Source organism: Protopterus annectens, chromosome 5.part0 (genome assembly GCF_019279795.1).
Source record: "Protopterus annectens isolate FY-2018-M chromosome 5.part0, PAN1.0, whole genome shotgun sequence".
NCBI classification, from domain to species: domain Eukaryota; kingdom Metazoa; phylum Chordata; order Ceratodontiformes; family Protopteridae; genus Protopterus; species Protopterus annectens.
In genome coordinates this window covers 1,819,830,406-1,819,851,883 of record NC_056735.1, presented here as the reverse complement: position 1 = coordinate 1,819,851,883, position 21,478 = coordinate 1,819,830,406, and the positions used below count along the sequence as shown (strand labels likewise).

General features: G+C 43.4%; 1 protein-coding gene across 44 annotated transcripts in view; it reads right to left on the bottom strand.

Moving 5' to 3' along the window:
• LOC122801915 (ABI family member 3 binding protein) overlaps positions 1-21,478 on the bottom strand; it is a 3,486,228-nt gene that overhangs the window by 1,509,848 nt on the left and 1,954,902 nt on the right. For 37 of the 44 annotated variants that reach the window (XM_044071601.1, XM_044071602.1, XM_044071604.1 and 34 more), the window contains 2 exons: positions 7,917-7,991; positions 7,451-7,525 (listed from right to left, as the gene is read on the bottom strand). The exons of 4 other annotated variants lie outside the window; for them this stretch is intronic. In XM_044071601.1, coding sequence (XP_043927536.1) covers positions 7,451-7,525; positions 7,917-7,991 — 150 coding nt within the window. The remainder of the gene's footprint in view (positions 1-7,450; positions 7,526-7,916; positions 7,992-21,478) is intronic. 3 more of the 44 variants (XM_044071607.1, XM_044071626.1, XM_044071635.1) reach the window with 1 other exon arrangement.

Below are 21,478 nucleotides of genomic sequence, written 5' to 3'. Positions count from 1 at the left end.
ATTAGTATACTATTAAAGAAGAGTACTACTTTTTAGCATTAGCTCCTTGGTATAAAACCAATCAATGAGTAAGGCTTTTATTTACTGCAGTTACATCTAAGGAAGAACATTTACTCATTCTTTTCTGCAGCCCTTTAATAAACTAGACATCACTCTCTTAAGAGAATTGGTATGTCTGCAGTCAGCAATCTTCATTGGTCATCAGACATTCTGCTCACCGTGTTTTCAAAGCTCTGCATAACAGCTTGGTATTGATGAATGTTTAACAGATACTTGTTATCAACTTTTTTATGTATGAAATGCTACACATTATGCCTAATTTCTATATTCTGCTGGACAGCTTACACGTAGAATAGTGCAGAAGTTAGCACTACAGCCTCAGATCGGTTGGTTCTCTGGTTTGGTTCTTGACTGGGGCGTCTTCTGCGCAGAGTCCCTCCTATACCTGTATGCATTTGTTATTGTAGGCTCCAGTTTTCTTTCACACCCCAAACATGCAGGTAGGTGAACTACTGATGTACAGAGTGCACCGAGGTATGTATGCAGAGTGCCTGAGAAAGTACATGTATCATGCAACAGACTGTTTTCTCTCATCCAGGCCTGCTTCTAGCCATATATCCATTGCTTTCTGGTATAGGCTGTGCCTTTGCACTTCACTGAATAGCATAAAGCATGTACTGAAATTAACTGAAAGAATAATTATGCAAAATAGTCTGCCCTACATTACTTTATTCAGAGCTTATAATAATAATAAGTTATGTACTCACCATAACGTTCCATCTGAGTAGGTATCTTCATTTGTCTGCAACCTTTGGGATACGGATCCGATCTCGGATCCGAGCCGGCAACTTCTATCACAGCATAGATCCGAGCTCCTAGCTCCTCCCTTTACCCATAATCCCCTACCAACCCTGACAGAACTCAGATCAAGTTTGCCCCATAGCACAGCTAATACTGTGTCCCAGAGGGAACTAATCTAAAGAACCCCAAGTAGGATCATTTTGGTCAGGGGGAAGGAGGGGGGATGGTTGCAGACAAATGAAGATACCTACTCAGATGGAACGTTATGGTGAGAACATAACTTCTTAATCTGAAGTAGGAACTTCATTTGTCAGCAACCTTTGGGACAGAGTCCCCAGCTACCTAAATCTTGGGTGGCCTTCATGGAAGAATATTCCAGAGCACTGCAGAGCCAAAAGACACCCTACCTCGGGAGACAATATCTAATTTGTAGTGGCTGATAAAGGTATGAGATGAAGCCCAAGTGGCTGCGGAACAAATGTCATCCAGGGAAACCTTAGCCTTGAAAGCAGCCGATGTAGCAACGGCCCTAGTAGAATGAGCACGGACTCCCTGAGGTGCAGGCCTTCCCGAGCTCTGATATGCCAAGAGAATACAACTAGATATCCATCGGGAGAGGGTAACTTTAGAAACCAACTTGCCGAAGTTGTTTTTGGCAAAGGAGACAAACAACTGATCGGATTGCCTATGACCAGTAGTTCGATGAATATAAAAACGTAGTTGTCTGTGCACGTCTAAAGAGTGCAGATTATACTCTCCTTTGTTTTGATAGTTGGGGAAGAATACTGGAAGATTAATAGACTGATTAATGTTAGCTTCCGAAGATACCTTAGGTAGAAAAGACGGATTGATCCTGAGGTGAACTCTGTCTGGGTGGAAGACCAAATACGGTGGTTTGACACAGAGAGCCTGGAGTTCCGAGACCCTCTTGGCTGAAGTTATGGCCACCAAAAAGGCCGTTTTCCAAGAGAGGTATTTAAGATCAACCGTGGCCGTCGGCTCGAAAGGGGGGCTAGTCAAGGCCTGCAAAACTAGGGATAAATCCCATGGAGGTACCACCTCTTTGACCGGGGGCCTGAGGAGGAAGGTACCCTTAAGAAAGGTCTTACACAGTTTGGAAGTAATAAGCGGGCCTGACTCCTGCCCTACATGATAGTGTGAAATTGCTGCGAGTTGCACCTTGACCGTGGAGGAACTAGCCCTCTGGTGAAAGGGAGAAGTTAGAAAATCTAGAACCGACGCTACCGGCACCGTAAAGGGATCTAAATGACGGTGCTCTGCCCAAATGGAAAAACGTTTCCATTTACTCTGATAGACCCTTCTGGTGCAAGGCTTGTGAGCTGCTACTAGAATGGCTTTGACTGGTGATGAGATTCCAGGAGTCCTTATCAGGAGTGGAACTGGAGCAACCAAGCCGTCAGCTTTAGGTTGGCCAGGTTCGGAGTCGGGAGACCCAGGGGGTGTGAAATGAAATCCGGGAGGGGATCCAGAATCCAGGGCGGATAAATCAGGTGAGACCATAGGTAAGGGAACCATGTCTGACGAGGCCAGAATGGGGCAATGAGGATCATCTTGCTCCCCAACTGACTGGCTTTCTGCAATAGTTTCAACATCAGGGGCAGAGGCGAGTAAGCATAAAGCAGACCGGGAGGCCAAGCATGAACTAGACAGTCTCTCGGGGACTCCCCCGGAGGGGGGATCAGAGCGAAGTAATCGTTGCATTTGGTATTTGAGGGAGAGGCAAAAAGATCGCAACAAGGTCGCCCCCATCGGGCAAATACTTGCTCTGCAACTAGAGGATTGAGAGACCATTCGTAAGGCGTCAGAATAGTACGACTGAGCCTGTCCGCTAAAATGTTGGACCGTCCCGGAATGTGCGTTGCGATGAGAAAGCGGTTGGTGGATATCGCCCATTCCCACACTCTCATGGCCTCGCGGCAGAGAGGGTAAGACCTGGTTCCCCCCTGTTTGTTGATGTACCAGACGACTGACATGTTGTCTGTCTGTACCACAATCGTCCCCACCGGAAGAGGGTTGTGAAGTGCTTGCAATGTCAAAAGTACCACCCTCATCTCCAGGACGTTGATATGCAATGAGGTCTCTATGTCGTTCCACGTGCCTTGGACTGTTCTGCCCGAATAGTGCCCCCCCCACCCCAGGTGAGAAGCGTCCGTGGTCACTGTGGCGACTGGCAGAGGCAGCGAGAAGGGGCGTCCCATATGGAGATTGGGGGACTGGAGCCACCACACGAGCGACCTTTTGCAAACCCTGCTTAGGGGAATGGGATGAGACAGGGGATTGCGAGATAGGGACCATTGTACCTGGAGGGTCCACTGTATGACCCTCATATTCAGCCGGGCCAATGGCAGCAGCGGAATTGCTGCCGCCATGGACCCTAGAGCCCTCAGGACCAATTCCGCCGAAGGAGCTAGAAGTTGAAGAATGGCCTGCACATGCAACCTCAGGTTCTGAAGCCGATCTGGAGTCAAGAAAGCAAGCATCCGTCTCGAGTACAACCTCGCCCCTATGAAATTCAATACTTGTGTAGGAGCCAGGGAGGATTTGGCCATGTTAATGGTCAATCCTAAGAGTGGAGCCAGATTGAGGAAATAATCCCTGCATGAGTAAAGAAGATGCCTTGTTGGGGCGGTAAGGAGCCAGTCGTCTAGGTACGGAAAGACCTGAATTCCCTGGAGTCTCAAGTGGGCCGCTATCGCTGCCAAGACCTTGGTGAACACCCTGGGGGCTGAGGTGAGACCGAAGGGAAGGGCCCTGAACTGGAAATGGCTGGCTCCCAGCCAGAAACGGAGAAACCTCCTGGAGTGTCTGTCTACGAGAATATGATAATATGCATTCTTGAGGTCTATGGAGCACATCCAGTCGTTCTCCCGCAGTAGTGGGAGAATAGATTGCAGTGTGACCATCCGGAACTTTACTTTTGGTACTGCCAGGTTCAAGAGAGAGAGGTCCAGGATGGGCCTCATGTCCCCCGTCTTTTTTGGCACCAGAAAGAACCTGGAGTAAAACCCTGATCCGAGCTGATCTGGGGGGACGGGCTGGATGGCTCTTTTTTGTAAGAGCTGCTGAATTTCTGCAGCAGCCGCCTCCCTCTGATTGGGTGGTACATCGGGGAGGCTTCTGATTCTGCGGGTTACAAGAAAGGGAATTTGGTAGCCTCTGGATATAACACGAAGCACCCAGTGATCCATTGTTATGGACTCCCACATTGCTAGGTGCCTCGAAAAACGTCCCCCGACTGCCTCCAGAGTGGAGCAGCCGGGCAACCCCTCAGGGTTTCTGCATGGGCCTCTCAGAGAAGGGTTCTCTGGACCCAAAATTCCTGGGACCCCCTCTGCCTCTAGGGCGGTGTCCTCCCTGTCCTCCTCTGCCATGAGAGGACTGTTTGTCGGGAGCAGACTGGGATTGATGCGATTTCCGGAACCACATCTTCTTCTGACCCTTTTGGTTCTTGGCAAAGGACCTCTGGGGAGCAGAGAAGCGGACTCCGATGGCAGACAATGTCTTCCCATCTTTCTCGCTCTGGACAAGGGTGTCGCGAACGGTTTTGCCAAACAATGCAGAACCATCAAAAGGGGCATTCGCAAATGACACCTTAAAGGGTTCCGAGAAGTCACAATGTCGGAGCCAGGCTTGCCTCCTCATGACCAGCCCTACTCTGCCTGCTCTAGCGGCTCCCTCAGTGGCGTGAGACAAAAGCCGCATAGAGGTGTTGGAAATAGAATGTAGGGTGGACATTCGGGAGGAGTACAGTTGCTTGTCCCCTTCCAACATGGACCCTGGGGGGAAGCAGCGTATTCTTTGATTAGATCCCGCTGCATCTGAATGACATGTGCCATATAGTTCAGGGCCCTCATGGAGAAGGTCGCTGAACTGAAGGCCCGCTTCACAAGGCGGTCCATCGCGCGAGACTCCTTGCTCGGTGGATGAACCGTGGGGCTCTCCTGAGCCAACTCTCTCTTGGTGGCTGCTGCCACCAACATGGCATCCACAGGGGGACCTCTGCTTCAATGGGTTCTCTCTGATGGGGGCTCAAGATTTTGTCTGGGCGCTTGGGAACAGGCTCTACAGTGTCCGGATCCCTCCAAGCCATAGTGGCTATAAGATCCACCAAGGGGTCGGGGGGAGGGGACACCCAAGACGTAGATGGCCCTGCCTCGAACGCCTCTAGGAATACGGACTCATGGGAGGAAGCCTTGGGGGTAGACCACCCCCCCTGATTCTGAGCATTTCCATGATGTCTCCAAAGGAGACATCCTCAGGGGGTGACCTCGGGAAGCCTTCCCCTTCATCCAAGTCCGTATCTTCGGTGAGGGACTCAGGGGAGTCCACATGCCTCCTCTTGCACTTCGACTTGCGAGGAACCTCCTCGGGGGGGCTGTCCGAGGAGTCCTCACCAGCAATATCCTGTTCCAATGGAACACCTAGAGGCGCTGAAGCAGGCTGCCCCGAAAGCCGGGTGAGGGGAGCCAGGACCAGCTGAGAGGGAGTGCAGGGGGGAGCCGAAGCCAGGACCAGAGGCCTGGATGCACTCAACAGTACCCTCTCCACCACCGCGAAAGGCGAGGGGGAGCTGCTCTCTGACGGATCTGAGATCCGACTCCCACTCAGATCCGAGGCGGGGATTGGACCCGGAGCCGAGACTATCGGATCCGAAGGACTCGCGCGCTCCAACCGGGACGGGGCTGAAAGCACACCGAGTCCCTCGGATCTGAAGCTCGGCCCATGGCTCCAAGAGGTCGGATCTGACAAACTCGAGGGAATCGTCGGAGCCGAAGTGCCTAGCACTTTTGGCTCTGACCCACCCCCGGATCCAACGCGGCTCAGCTCTGACAGCTCCGAACCCGGAAGGTGGATCGGAGAAGGAGCGATAGGAGCAAAAAAGGGGGTCGAGCTCCCCCCCAGAGGGGGGGGGAGGCAAGAGCACTCCCATCTGCATCTGGGCCTGGATGAACCTCCTCATCATCTGGTCCATGTCCACATCTGACATACTGAAGGGTGGACCTCGAGGAGTCCACCGAGGCAGGCCTGGAGTGCCGCCTCGATGACCTCGACGGGGAGTGGTTCACCTCCTCCTCGCGACCCGGTGAGAAGCAAGGGGATCGGATCCGAGGAGGAGGCGAACCAGAAACCCTGGAGGGAGAAGCCCGTTTGGCAGGCGGGGCCGAGGAGGAGTCTTCGGCCCACCGCTTAAGGTGCTTCTCCCTCCGCTTCTCTTTCCTGGCCTCCCTCACCTCCGAAGCCGCAGTGGGAGGTTGAGTCCCGGCCGGAGGGAGGGGGGCAGGAGTGGCCGCTACCGAGGACTGGGTAGCGGTCACAGAAGTACCGGAGGCCGGAGCCGGGTCTGGGGGCAAAACGCCTGCCAGAACCAGCTTCGACCTCCGATCCTTAAGTGCCCTGGGGTTGAACGTAGCGCAAATCGCGCAACCCGAGGAGAGGTGTTCAACCCCAAGGCACCTAACGCACCGAGTGTGACCATCAGCCAGTGAAAGCTTGTGACCACACTCGGTGCATTTCGAAAAAATGGCTTTAGGGGCCTCAGACATCACTAAAAGAAAACACACCCGCTAGGGCCCTACACACTACACACACACACATTGCGACCAGCGAGGGCAGGGAGAAGAAATAAAGATAAAAAATTAAGCTAATTTAAGCTAAAAAGAGTGAAATTAGCGCTAAGGAAAACCTAAACACACACAGAGACACTCGCTCAAAAAGAGTATAAGAAAAAAATGAAAACTTTCTTTTCTCACAAAATTAGACCAAGAGCTCTGGAATCTAGCTGTTGCTTGAAGAGCGGCAAACTAGATCTGAGGTCAGACAGGGTTGGTAGGGGATAATGGGTAAAGGGAGGAGCTAGGAGCTCGGATCTATACTGTGATAGAAGTTGCCGGCTCGGATCTGAGATCGGATCCGTATCCCAAAGGTTGCTGACAAATGAAGTTCCTACTTCAGATGAATTATTATACTAGCTTGTTTCTTAACATGTTAGTCCAATCTATTCCATACTTTTCACAACACTCTTCATTAGACAGCAGTTATGTCATTACACAACTACTTTTTTCCAGTATTATCTGCAATTGTATTTTGTTAATATATCTTGTTTATAGCAGATGTGCACTTGAAATTTTTTTTTTGTATTACCAAACGTGTTAAAGCATCACCATATTTTTTGCAACATAACCCAACTTAGACATATATCAGTGCAGGGTACCAATATATTATATTTGATCAATAATATCTTAAAAAAAAACAGTGGTAACTGTAACACAATGGCCAGGTTATGCAACAGTAACACAGAAACAATTTTGCTGCAATTCTGCTCTGACATGAGAAAAGAGTGTCTGTATAAATCACTGAACACATCATGCAGTGATAACGTGCACTAACACAGCACGTGATGTTATGGTGATGTAGCTCAGCCTGTGGACATTAACCATTTATGTGAAGTTTACACTCAAGCTGACATGCACACACACACATATCGGGCATTAATGCACATGACTTGCAGTTACTGAATAACACATGACCAGCAGTAAGCACAGCAAGAATTAAACAGATTATCTAGTTCAAAGCTATGGCACCAAAATTATAAATATAATAGGAAATTACTCTAGAATTTCCTAATTACCCATCTTAATCTCTTGCAAACTGAGTCTATCATAGTCTGTTGGTACTGGACTTCCCAAATCTGTTTCAGTGGTAGCTGAAAAAGTTGACATCATAATCGTGTAAGTGAGGCAGCCAAGATAAATTTATATGCATTGGGTTACTTAATGTTTAACAAATCACCCTTCTCAATCTATACATCTACACACATACACATCACAAATATCCAGAAAATCATAAATAAAATAGATGCACAAATTCTGTGCTTCTGTACTCCATTATTACAACTGGTGCTGTCTCTCAAAAATAGGAATCATTGTCCCACACTGCATCTAGACATCCCTGTTAAGGCCAAAATAATACCATACTCTCATTAGTGGTTATGTTACTTCATGGTTAATTCTCTCCATATTGCTTCACATTCTTTCTTTTACCCTCTCTCTGAAGCATGCTATAAATCACAAATGAATTAAGAGCTTTCCAATTACCAAGCAGATTTTCTGGTAAATCAGGAATATCATGCAATTCTGTCGCTGATGTCTCCGGCTGAGGTTCAGTTGAAGCTGAAACAAGTCAACATTATGATTATAAATAAAAACTGTGTCTTACTGCATGTTCTAGATGATAAAATTAAGATATGCAGAGTCAGTAATAGTAAAGGAGGTACTCAAATACACCTCTGACAATATCTGGATGTATAACAGCTAACACTGTTCCGTGTGTTGAGAATAAAAGGTATTTATTTTGTTATATTTATGTTATGAAACATTTTAGCAGTTAAAACTAGTTGTGCTTTTTCATAGCACTGAAAATTCGCACAATAGAGAAGCACAATTACAGTTACTTAAAGATATCAACCGGTAAGTCTGATTACATATTGTTTGACAAGTTAAGTGCCTGCAGCTTAAAACTAGGCTCTAAAACAAATACTATGCAGGTAGTGTAACTATAACCATTCATGTCTGTCCAGGCAATGTTATGAGATTTTATATGAAACAGAAAAAACGTTGCTGGAAACTGCTGATGTAAAACCTGGAGTTTATTAACAACACAAAACAGCTCATAGTTAGCGCTTTCGGGCCAAAACCCTTCTTCAGACTAAGAACAAACAAATACAAACATATTTAAAATACTCCTCAACTAACCGGAATTCAATAAAAAGCCCGCCTTTTCTTAAGTGCTGGCTTAAGGGGCACTGCTTCATTTAATCCTGGGAACCTGTGTGCAGCTAACTCAAGAATCCATTTAGATTCCACCCATTCAGTAGTTTGCTTAATATCACCACCTCTATTATTCAAAACTACATTTTGTATAACCCTAAAACTAAATTGATGTGTGGGGTGGTTCTGTATGTGTCTATATAGGGCATTATGTTCATCTGAATTTCTGATTGATGACGTGTTGTAAAACCCTAACTTTAAGCATGTTGTTGGTCTTACCCACATAATAACTCGGACAGGAGTCACAGTTAGCCAAATATACTACATCTGTTGTCCTGCATGTTGCTCTCCCTTTTAACTGGAACTTCCTCCCACTTACAGGATGAATGAAGACCACATCTCTATTGATGTGGGCACAAGCCTTGCAGTGACCACATGGTACCGTGCCCTTTGTTATTGGCAGAGCTTTTGTAGTATTGGCTACCCTCTCTTTGCATAACATGTCCTTTAAGTTTCTGTTCCTCCTGTATCCAAATTGTGGGTTACTACCTACAATATCCCTCAAACAATCATCACTGGTGATAATATTCCAATTTTGATTGATTATGTCACAAACGCCCTTTATATTGCTTCCATAAGTTAACATAAACTTCTGTCTTGTTCGTGTACACCCAGCGGATGTATCATTTCTCTCATTCAACCTAGACATATTAATCCAAGGCTTATATTTGTCCCTTGTATGTGCTCTTCCCTTCTTCACTACCCTTTCTATCAGGCCCTCACTGTAACCCCTATCCTGAAATTTTTTCTCAACTTTGTTAACTCTTTATTAAATTGATCATCCTCCATACTTAACCTAGAGGTCCTGCTGACCTGACCTTGTACTATGTTAGGGAACATGAATCGGGGGTGCATACTATCATATGATAACATGGTGTTCTTTCAGCACTCCTTTCTAAACAACTCAGAACTAAAACCATTCCCAGTGAGTCTGACCCTAACATCCAAAAAATCTATGTAGTCACTGGAACTATTGATACTAAACTTCAAAAATGATGTTGTCGAGTGAAGGAATTCTATAAAATATATTAACTGTGTGCTACTCCCTCTCCATAAGATAAAAATATCATCCACAAAATGTAAATATGCTCCTATGTACCTATTCCATTCCTCATTCTCCAATACATGCTGTTTTTCCCAACGCGATAGGACTAAATTCGCATAGGTATTTGCACAGGGGGTGCCCATGGCTACCCCCTGTGCCTGTCTGTATGTAGAATTGATACCCATGAAAACATTGTTGTCCAAAACCAATGCAAGTAAATCCTTTATTAGGTCAAGTTTCATCCCATTGACCCCCATGGTTCTAAGCAGTTCCACTACGGCTGTTATGCCATAGTGGTTCCCTATCACCGTAAACAAGCTTTGGACATCTAGTGTGACCATTATCGTATCTTCTAAGGATGTGTTCCTACTTAAATCCCCCCAAACTGTGAGAAAATGTGCTGTATCCTTCAGTATGTTCTCTAATTTTTCTACAAAAGGTCTTAATGTAACTTCTAGCCAAATTGAGATATTTTCAGTTACCCACCCTCTTCCTGACACTATGGGTCTAAGAGGGGGGTCTGTGGACGATTTATGTACCTTCGGGAGGGCCTTGAACACAGATATGACTGGCTTCTCTATTAAGAGGAAATCAAACAAATCCTGTTCTATGTACTGGTTAGTGTATAACCAATGTAATCGTTTGTGTACTCTATCAATCACCCCTTTCACCTCAACTGGGTTCAATAACACATAAACCTCACCTTCAGAAAGCAATTCCTTCATCTTTGATTTATACCAATGTGTATCCAAAAGCACTACTGCCCCTCCCTTATCTGCCATTTTTATTGTTAGATCCGAGTTATTACTCAGATCATCCAAAGCCTTTCTCTGTTTTTCATTTAAGTTATAAAACTTCTCATTACATTTCTTCTGAAAATAGGCTGTTAAATCAATCTCACATTTATTAATGAATAAACTTAATGCTGGTGATAAGGGAGGAACATAACAACTGGGCTTATGTGGACATTTGTCCATAGGACCAGTGTTGCCAAAAAACTTTCTCAACATGACATTTCGACAGAACAACATAATGTCCATTACTACTTCATTAAATACACAGGTTCTACTTGGCACAAATGTTAGCCCCTTATTCAAAACCTCTAGTTGTTCCTTACTTAAAACATGTTTTGATAAATTAAAAACAATACCATAGTCCAAAATATGAGTCAGTCCAAAGTTCTCCTCTTCTTGTTGAGGTCTCTGTCGTCGCTCAACAACCTCTTCCAAGAGCCTCTCTTCTTCACATTCACTGGTAACGACCCCAAAAAATGCTGTTGGCCCACCTTCACCTTGGGGCGAGCCCCCGTTTCTAAAACACTCATCCTCGACACATAATCCTGTCTCATAGCAGATGTACCTTCCTGTGGTAACCTCTCCTCTCCTACAGGAACGCTGTTATTTTCTTCTCGCAAAACTTGGATTCCTAACGTGTTCACATTAGGTTCTTCCTGTGTGGTATGAGCAATGGTATCACCGCCCTCGTTATCGCTCATGGTAGAATTTGCGATAGTTTTTTCCATAGCTGCGATGTAAGATGGCTTATCCTGTACCGTCAAAACTGTAACTAGTAAAGCTGGCGTCTCTTCCCTTGACGTCATAACCTCGCGTCGTTCCTCCTTGTCACGCCTCCCTTCATTCAATCTGGTTAGTCCCCGCGTTGTTTCTACTGGCAGAGGTTTGTATTTCGGCCAGATAAAGATGTTCCCTTCAGTGAAATCTTTGAAATCTCTCCGCAACTTACCCATTTTCTGGGTGCGGCACCAAAATTATAAATATAATAGGAAATTACTCTAGAATTTCCTAATTACCCATCTTAATCTCTTGCAAACTGAGTCTATCATAGTCTGTTGGTACTGGACTTCCCAAATCTGGTTCAGTGGTAGCTGAAAAAGTTGACATCATACTCGTATAAGTGAGGCAGCCAAGATAAATTTATATGCATTGGGTTACTTAATGTTTAACAAATCACCCTTCTCAATCTATACATCTACACACATACACATCACAAATATCCAGAAAATCATAAATAAAATAGATGCACAGATTCTATGCTTCTGTACTCCATTATTACAACTGGTGCTGTCTCTCAAAAATAGGAATCATTCATTATCCCACACTGCATCTAGACATCCCTGTTAAGGCCATAAATAATACCATACTCTCATTAGTGGTTATGTTACTTCATGGTTAATTCTCTCCATATTGCTTCACATTCTTTCTTTTACCCTCTCTCTGAAGCATGCTATAAATCACAAATGAATTAAGAGCTTTCCAATTACCAAGCAGATTTTCTGGTAAATCAGGAATATCATGCAATTCTGCCACTGAAGTCTCCGGCTGAGGTTCAGTTGAAGCTGAAACAAGTCAACATTATGATTATAAATAAAAACTGTGTCTTACTGCATGTTCTAGATGATAAAATTAAGATATGCAGAGTCAGTAATAGTAAAGGAGGTACTCAAATACACCTCTGACAATATCTGGATGTATAACAGCTAACACTGTTCCGTGTGTTGAGAATAAAAGGTATTTATTTTGTTATATTTATGTTATGAAACATTTTAGCAGTTAAAACTAGTTGTGCTTTTTCATAGCACTGAAAATTCGCACAATAGAGAAGCACAATTACAGTTACTTAAAGATATCAACCGGTAAGTCTGATTACATATTGTTTGACAAGTTAAGTGCCTGCAGCTTATAACTAGGCTCTAAAACAAATACTATGCAGGTAGTGTAACTATAACCATTCATGTCTGTCCAGGCAATGTTATGAGATTTTATATAAAATGTAATCAAAGAATGGTAGCTAACTGAGGAAGAATAGCCTACTATATTTCAAAATGCTACTGTAAATGATTTACAGCCAGTGGATCAAAACATAAGCCAGCTAGTGAAAATGGCCTGTTGAAGCAGCACTTACTGAGAAAAGGTCCTCTGTACACTCAGACCAACATAATCACTACATGGCAAGGGGACTGATGTTCCCTTGACAATATGAATTCAGGGAAAAGTACAGTTGGCAAATACCATATAGCAAACAATGCAGCCCAAAAGCTATAACATGACTTTACCGACAGCACCTCCAAGAAGTAATGTGAAGCAAAGTGCTAGATAAACTCACTAAGCACAGTTGTCTATTTTCAGTGGGTAATCCAAGAGCACTGTATGGCTAAGCTACTTGCACACGGTCACATAACAGGCAAAGGGAAACTGATAGACTCTAATCCAAGATTACAAGATGAAACTTGTCAGCAGTTAACTGCCTTAATCCTCAGTACCTGGAACAGTTTTTTATTGGAAAGTTAACATAGTAATTATTTTATTTTATTAATAGGTTTAAATGCACTAAGCTAAAAACAGTTTTATTGGAGAGAATAGCACAACAATAAAAAAAATGCAGAAGGCAAGATCATTTATGGGCTTATGTCACTTCTGGAAGTAAGCAACAGTCCCTTGCTGAATCCTCTTCAAGTTATTCTTGGAGAACATTTACTGGGAGTGTGCAAAGAAGTTTGGCCGTAAATAGACAAGCTCTGACGGCTGCCCAAATGGTGTCCTCTGCAATCAGTTTTAAAACTGCAGGGGGATAAATGGGCTGAGGACTGATCTCACTCTATGAGGAATTAAAGCTCCAACTGATGCTTAGGAGAGCTGATGATCAAACCATAGTTTTAGGAGGTGTAAGGAAACCAGACTACTTAGAGAAAATCCATATGCCAAAAGAGGAAGAACATCCGAACTCTGTCCAGAAATGGGTATGGATCTGCAAATCAGTTTCAGTCTACTAACCTGAGAGGCATCAGCATTCGGCACTGTGCCATCCAGAATAAGCTACTTTATTTGAAATAACTCATTTGCTACTAGATATGGGTATGGCTTTGTGGCGTGCTCTCACTTTATCCAAATTATTGTTTAGTATGCCAACTTCTTTCTTTTTTATTTAGCTTTATCTAAATTATGTATATAGACTCCTCCTAGTATGAACTTGTTTGGTAATATATACAATTTATTTTATTTATTTGTAATAAAACACACACACACACACACACACACACACACACACACACACACACACACACACACACACACACACACACACACATATATATATTGCCATAACTCTTATAAATAGCAAGCTGAAAGTAAATAGTCTATGCTTTAATGGATTACTAGAATATCCCCCAAAATGTTTACTCTGCCTAGATATATCAACTTCCCTTCAGGGAGAGGGGGTGTTCTATATAATCCTGACGGCAGATGTTACAAAGGCTGCTAGATGGTAACTATTTAAATTGCTGAGTCCTGAAAACTGGAGACCAAATGGCCAAAATCCTGACTTATCATATACAAAGTCCAAGACTGTAATTTCTCAGAATTTTCCCTTCACTCTGAAGTATAGTGATCTCTGAGACAGTATATATAACTTTGGGAGGGGGAACAGAGGGCTTCCTTCTGCAAAAAAGTAATTTAAATGACACAATCAATATTCAGTATCTTCTCTTTTCCTGTATTTTCTGCCTTTTTTTTTTTTTTACTCTCTCAGGACTCTGCAACGCAAGTCTCAAGATTTCCGTAGGGAGTATAGCTACACATGATGACAGAGATTCTCAAAAGACATTTGATAACTTCAGTGACGAGCTTCAATAATGGATATCCACTTAGCCCTAAGGCCTTTCCAGTATTCCAGACCAAATATCTCCCTAAGGCCTTCCCATCTCAAGCTGCACAATGATCTACTCATTCTGCTATCACCCATTCTCTCAAAGACATAATGGGAGAAAGCATGTTAAAGTTTCACTTTCACTTTTTCTGCTCTGTGTCTTTCCACAAGTGAAAAATAATTTTTGCTTGTCCTTACAGCCTAATGTCGAATACTAGGTTGAATATTATACCCTGTATTAGCAAAAGTGCCTCAGTCATGTGAGGTAGCGAATGAAAACCCCAGCAAGGTCGCCATTACTTTTGACCACATTTGAGGTGTGCCAAGAAAAATAGTAGCCCACATAGCACAGGACCCGGGTTCCAATAAATAGAGTATCACTGTCTCAACTAGACAACCATCACTTTATTCCACATAAAAACAGGACAAAAAAGTTTAGCGCTTTCTCCCGGTTAATACCGAGCTTCTTCAGAACAAACAGCAAATAGCAATCTTGACAGTACTTAAATACAAAATCCTAATCACATGGCTTTTCCTCCCTAATCAAAATTTAAAGTGCTATCATCATTTATAATTTCATAATATTTAGGTAGTAAGATTTGGTTCAAGAAACATGGTCATTATTTATTTAAGATTTGGGTGAGATACATCCATGGTTTGATTGTAGTTATACTCCAACAAGTTGTGTACTGTAATTATTTTCTAGGACAATGTTTTCATGAACACTGGTTTATCTGGTCAGTTTATTATATTTTATATATACATATATTTTTTACACTTTTTATATTAATGGACACTACGTTATTACGTTAATATTTTTTGATTTTATTGTAACATTTTGGTTTTATTTACTTATTATTATGATTAGTTAGGAGCATTTGATTAATGTATTTGTATTTCTGATGATAGCACTTTAAATTTTGATTAGGGAGGAAGAGCCATGTGATTAGGATTTTGTATTTAAGTACTGTCAAGATTGCTATTTGCTGTTTGTTCTGAAGAAGCTCGGTATTAACCGAGAGAAAGCGCTAAACTTTTTTGTCCTGTTTTTATGTGGAATCAAGTGACGGTTGTCTAGTCGAGACAGTGATACTCTATTTATTGGAACCCGGGTCCTGTGCTGTGTGGGCTACTATTTTTCTTGGCACACTTCTACTTCCATCCTTTCTTGGTCACATTTGATGTGTAGCATTTCATCACTGGGGTTATGGCCAACAGATCTGAAAGGAAAGAACCTTCACATTTAAGACTATAGAACACAGTAACAACTTCAAAGTTACATGGGCTATGGAGTACTAAACACTGTGAATAGTATATTTATGTAATTATATGATGACCTGTCAGGTAGGCTGGTACAATATCCTTTTCAGAGATGATCTGAGCCAATGACATAATGCAACCTTCTGTAGTCAAATAGTCTGTATAAATAAAATGTAGTCTATGTATAACTTATACAGACTTATACAAGTGAACATTTTGACTTTGAAGTGTAAAAAAAAATAAAAAATAAACAACCAAGTATGAACTATAGTGGCAAAATGCAGCAGTAGCAATTCTGCATGCTAATGATATACAGTATAGACATATGTTAACTCAGGACAGCAGACTGAAGTTAATACCATTTTGTCATCAGAGGAAAGAATGGTAAATCATTTAGGGAAACAGTGCCTTTGGAAAAAAGCTATGTACTCACTATAACATTACAATTGTGTTGTCCCTTCTTATTCTTCCTCAACTGATGGGACTCAGATCTGACACGAATACAACTCAGCCACTTCTTCTAGATCATTGGATCCAAAATCTCGAGCTCCTCCCTACCTGCATAATTCTTCGCCAGCCTAACATACCTCAGATCAAGTTTACTGCCTATAGAGCACAAATAATAATACCATAAGACAGCTTAAAAAGGAATAGAATAGGAAAAACAGTTCTCAAAGTGATACCCTTAGGCCTCTCCAGGAGCAAAGGGAAGGAGTTTCGGAGGGAGGGAATTTGAGGAAAAATGAAAATGGACAACACATACCTAATGTTATGGTAAGTGCAGATTTTTTTCTTATCTGATGTTGTCATTTTCATTCATTCTTGAGTGATGGGAGAGAGTCCCCACCTAGATGAAACTTGGGTGGTCCTCATGGAAGGATATTCCAGAGTACTGTGAAGCCAAAGGCAGCTGTGTTTCTAGAAATCAAATCTAATTTGCAATGAGCTATAAAAGTATGAGCATTGGACCAAGTGGCAGCTGCACAAATGTCATCTATGGAAGCTGTTGACCAAAAGGCTGAGCAGACCACCACAGACCTTGTGGAATGATTTTTATGAGGCTTAGGCAAGGATAATCTTCTTCTAGTATAGAGAAAGGAGATGCAATTGGTGAAACATTTGGCCAGTATAACTTTGGAAAATGACTTGTCTAATTTGTCAGGTGAGAAGGATACAAATAACTGGTCAGTCTTCTGGTAATATTTGGTTCTATGGAGATAAAAACAAAGTTATCGATGCACATCCATATGATGGAGCATGTACTCTCCTTTTTATGAGAAATTTAGAAAGAAAATTGGAAGGTTAATGAACTTGTTAATGTAGGACTCAGGAGCTACCGTAGGCAAAAAAGATGGGTCAGTCTTCAAAGATGTCCTGTCTTCATGGAAAACCAGGTAAGGAGTCTTGCAGGATAAAGCCTGAAGTTTGGATACTCATCTAGATGATGTGATAGCAACTAGAAAAATGGAGTTCCAAGACAAGAATTTTAGATCTGACCTGGCTGAGGGTTCAAAAGGAGCTTGAGTCATGGCTTGAAGCACAATGATTAAATTCCAAGGAGGAATAGGATCCTTAAGTGGAGGTCTAATTAAAAAAGCTCCTTTGAGGAAGGATTTACATAATTTAGACAAAGCTAAGGTAGAAATATTTTCAACTAGGTGGGAATTTGAAATGCCAGCCAGTTGGACCTTAAAAGTAAAAAAGCTAGCCCTTTCTCTGAAAATTGAAATATGATGGACTGATGAGGAGCGCCTGGACTATCTAGCAACTGGAAAAATGATGCAGTCAGTTTGAGGCCTGTTATGTCTGGATGACTCATACCTGTTGGGTGAGACAAGAGGTCTGGATTGGGATCCAATTTCCAGGGTGGATGTAGGAAGTGAGGCCAGAGGAAGGAGAAACAAATCTAATGAGACCAAAAGGGTGCAATGAAGATAACTGTGCTCTTTAACCAGTATGCTTTCTGTAGAAATTTGGGGAATGAGAGATAATGGTGGGTAAGCTTAGAAAAGTCCAGAAAGCTAATCATGGACCACAGCATCCCTTAGTGACTCCCTAGTTGGTGGATCAGGGCAATGAACCTGCTGTTTTTGTTGCTTAGTGGAGAGGTGAATAGGTCACAGCATGGCTGGTCCCAGCAACAGAAAATTATCTCCACCACTTTGAAACTGAGAGACAACTTATGAGGCATCAGAATGGACCAGCTTAGTTTGCCCGCAATCACAATTTCTTTCCCTGGTATATGCGTTGCTATTAGACAGCAGTTAGAAGAGCTCACCTATTGCTACACTCTCATTGCTTCTTGACATAGAGGATCAGATTTGGTTCCTTCCTGCTTGTTGATGTACCAGACTACTGACATGTTGTCCATCTGGATAGCAATAATATCGGAGTGGAAGGCATCTTGAAAGGCTTGAAATACTAGGAGGACTGCTCTAATTTCCAGGACAATGATATGCATTTTGGCCTGTTTTACAGACCACGTATCTTGGAACGTCCTTCCCAGATAGTGTCCCCTCAAGTTGGGAGGTGTCCATGGTCACTGTGGCCGTGGGCAGGGAAAAAACAAATGGATGGCCTTTGTAAACTTTGTCTGAGTGAAGCCACCAAACAAGATATCTTGTGCAAACTTACTCAATCTCAACTGGGGCGGTTAAAGGCTGCTGACGAATGGACCACTATACTGACAGGTTCCACTGCAGAATTCGCATGTGAAAACCTGGCTAAAGGGACTAGGGTGATAGCTGTTGCTATGGATCCCAATGCTTGTTGAACAGTTGTGCTGGAAGAGAAGAATGCAGGATTAGTTTCTTGACCTGGGATTTAAATGTCGATATTCAAACTGGAGGAAGAGATGCTATCTGATTGTCCATGTCCAGACAAACACCTATGAACTCCAGGCACTCAGTAGGTGTGAGATGTGTTTTGTTATAATTGACTGTTATGCCTAGGTAAAGACACAACTGGAACAAGTAGCCCCTTGTCTGTAGTAGTAGATGCCTTGTTGGGGCTTGTAGGAGCCAGTTATCTATGCATGGAAACAATTGGAATCCCAGCAGTCTCAAGTGAGCTGCTAACACCATCATGCATTTGGTGAACACCCTGGGTGACTGTGGTAAGACCAAAGGGCATTGCTCTGAACTGGTAATAACTGTCTCCCTTCCAGAAGCGCAGATATCTTCTGGAGTGCTTGTTAAATTTGATGTGATAGTGCACATCCCAAAGATCTATCGAGCACATCCAATCACCCTTTCATAGTAGGGGCAGAATGGACTGAAGTGTGACCATCAAGAACCTTGAATATTGCACAAACTGGTTTAGTTTATTGAGATCCAGGATGGGATTAAGTCCCCTGTCTTCTCTGGCACTAAGAAGAATCCTGAGTAGGTCCTAGATCCTCTCTGGTCTGGAGGGACCTACTGGATAACTCTCTTTCTAGCAGCTTTTCTATCTCTAAGTCTGCTGCTTCCCTCTGATTGGGTGGAACATTGGGGATTATTTTCATTCTTGTAGGGAAATTTGGAAAAATGGTATGATATAACCTCTGGATATAATTTTCTGCACCCAGGAATCTTTTGTTATAGATAGTCAGGCTCTTTGGTGCATAGACAAATGCCCCTGACTGCCTCCAGAGGGCAATAGTCAAGACAGTTGCTCAGAAGCACTGATAGCGCTTGTCCAAGAATGAATCCTGAAAACCCTGGTTCTGCAGGCCACCTCTGCCATGGGGGTGGTATCTTCCCTTAGAGTTCCTCCCTCTGCCTCTGGGAGAACTATCTCTTTATGGGTCTTGGAAAGGACCCTGGGATTTATGGAAAAACATCTTTCTATCTCCTCAGTGATTCTGGGAAAATGGTCTTTGCAGGGCAGGAAAACATATCCCTATGACAGACAAGGTATTTCCTTACTTTAGGGCCAAATAAGGAAGATCCATTAAATGGAGCACAAATAAATGAATACTTAAAGGGCACAGCAAAGTCACATAGATGCATCCAGGAACGTCTCCTAATGGCAATTCCTGAATCCACTGCCCATGAGGTACCTTCTGCTGCATGAGAGATCAGCCTCATGGATGCATTAGATATAGTTTGAAGACTGGCCAGATGCAAGGAAACTGTATCTTGGTCCTCGGTAGGCATGGACCCAGAAAGAGATTTGGAGAGTTGTTTTAGTCAAATCTCTTTGCGGTCTCATAAAATGTGCCAAATAATTCAAGAACTGTTTTTTTTGGGGGGGTGGGGGTGGAACAGAAGAGCTCTGGTCCACAAGCTCTTTTTTGGTGACTGCTGTGAAAACCATGACATTAACTGAGACACTCTTCCTCCAGTGTGTTCTGTCCTTGGGAGGGGCTAAACATTTGTCTGGATGCATAGGGGTGGGGCTTCACAGTATCTACTTCCTTCCAATCCTGGCAAGAAATAATGTATAACTTCATCAGCTGGAGGGGGTGGGGTTACCCAAGATGTAGCCAGGCTTGACCGGAAAGCCTTCAGGAACACCAACTCCTCTTGAGAAGGGATATTGGAAGTTCACCCACATTTTTTTAAAGAGCTTTAGAATGTCTCCAAAGGAGACATTTTCAGGTGGAGATCTGGGGGACATTTCCTCTCCACTGAAATCAGTATCTGCCATGAAAGATTGCTGAGGGGAATCTGAATGTCTCCTTTTACACGTTTTCTTATGAGGGACCTCATCAGCAGTATGGTCTGGTAAGGTATCAGAAGAGATGGGAGAGTCCTGAGGGACTGACTGGAGACGAACTCACTGGCTACTGCAGTGGAATGGAAGATTGAGGCTCAGAACAAAGAACTAAAGGAGGTAAAGTAATTTGATCCAAGAGGGATACTGATGACCTTTCTCTAGGTAAAGAGAAGGCCCTCTCCACAATCTCAAAGGCAGAGCACTTGGGGGAGACCCAAGTTGATGATAAATGAACAGACATCTCCAGAACTGCAGGCCACTGCAGACTTGCAAGCACTCCACCTGAGGATGGAGTTGGACCTGAGTTGTCCAGCTGACAAGCTCCAAGGGGCAGGGATGGCTCTGATAACTTCAGAGTTGACTCTCGACCCCAGGATCCTGCACTGATGTTTGCACTCAGAGAGTCCTCCGGCTTCAAAAGGCTCAGAACAGGATGACTCAGGGAAGTAACCAGAGTCGAAGAACAAACTATCTTTGGATCCAAAGAGGATACCCCCAAAGATCTCAGACCCAAGAGCTCCAAAACAGCAGGTATGATCAGAAAAGGAAAAAACAAAGAGAGAATAGTCTCATGCAGGCTCACAGATGCAGTGGGAGATGGAACCGGGAGTATCCCCATCTGGATCTGAGCTCTGAAGAATTTCCTCATCATCCCATCCACTAAAGCCTCAGTTAAACTCCTGGAAGACCTGGGAGAAGAGGACATGGATGGAGGTCTAAAATGTTTGCGGAGAGAAAACTATAAGAAAGGTGAAGGGAGCAGTGACATTATCAGATCCAGTAGGGTAATAGGTGACTGGATCCAAGGTGATTTGGATTTTGGAACAGAGGGATCCAAAGTGGTTGGATCCAACTTTTTTGACAATTTTACAAGTGGCTCCAAGGAAAGAGCCAAGGAGCAAGTGGGATCTGGAGATCTTTTACAGAAGTCTATCTTTGGGAGCTGAGTTGGGCTTCCCTTTGTCAGACTTCTCAGAGGGGGTTTCAGCCCCAGCTGAAGCATAAGAAGAAGAAGTGGAAGGGAGAAGGTCTTTCATTACAAGTTTATTTCTCCTCTCTGTGAGTTCCCTGGAATTGAAACCAGCATATACGGAAAAGTCTACCTCTAAATGGGCAGCACCCAAGCAGTATACACATTCCCTGTGAGCATCCTAGTTAAGAG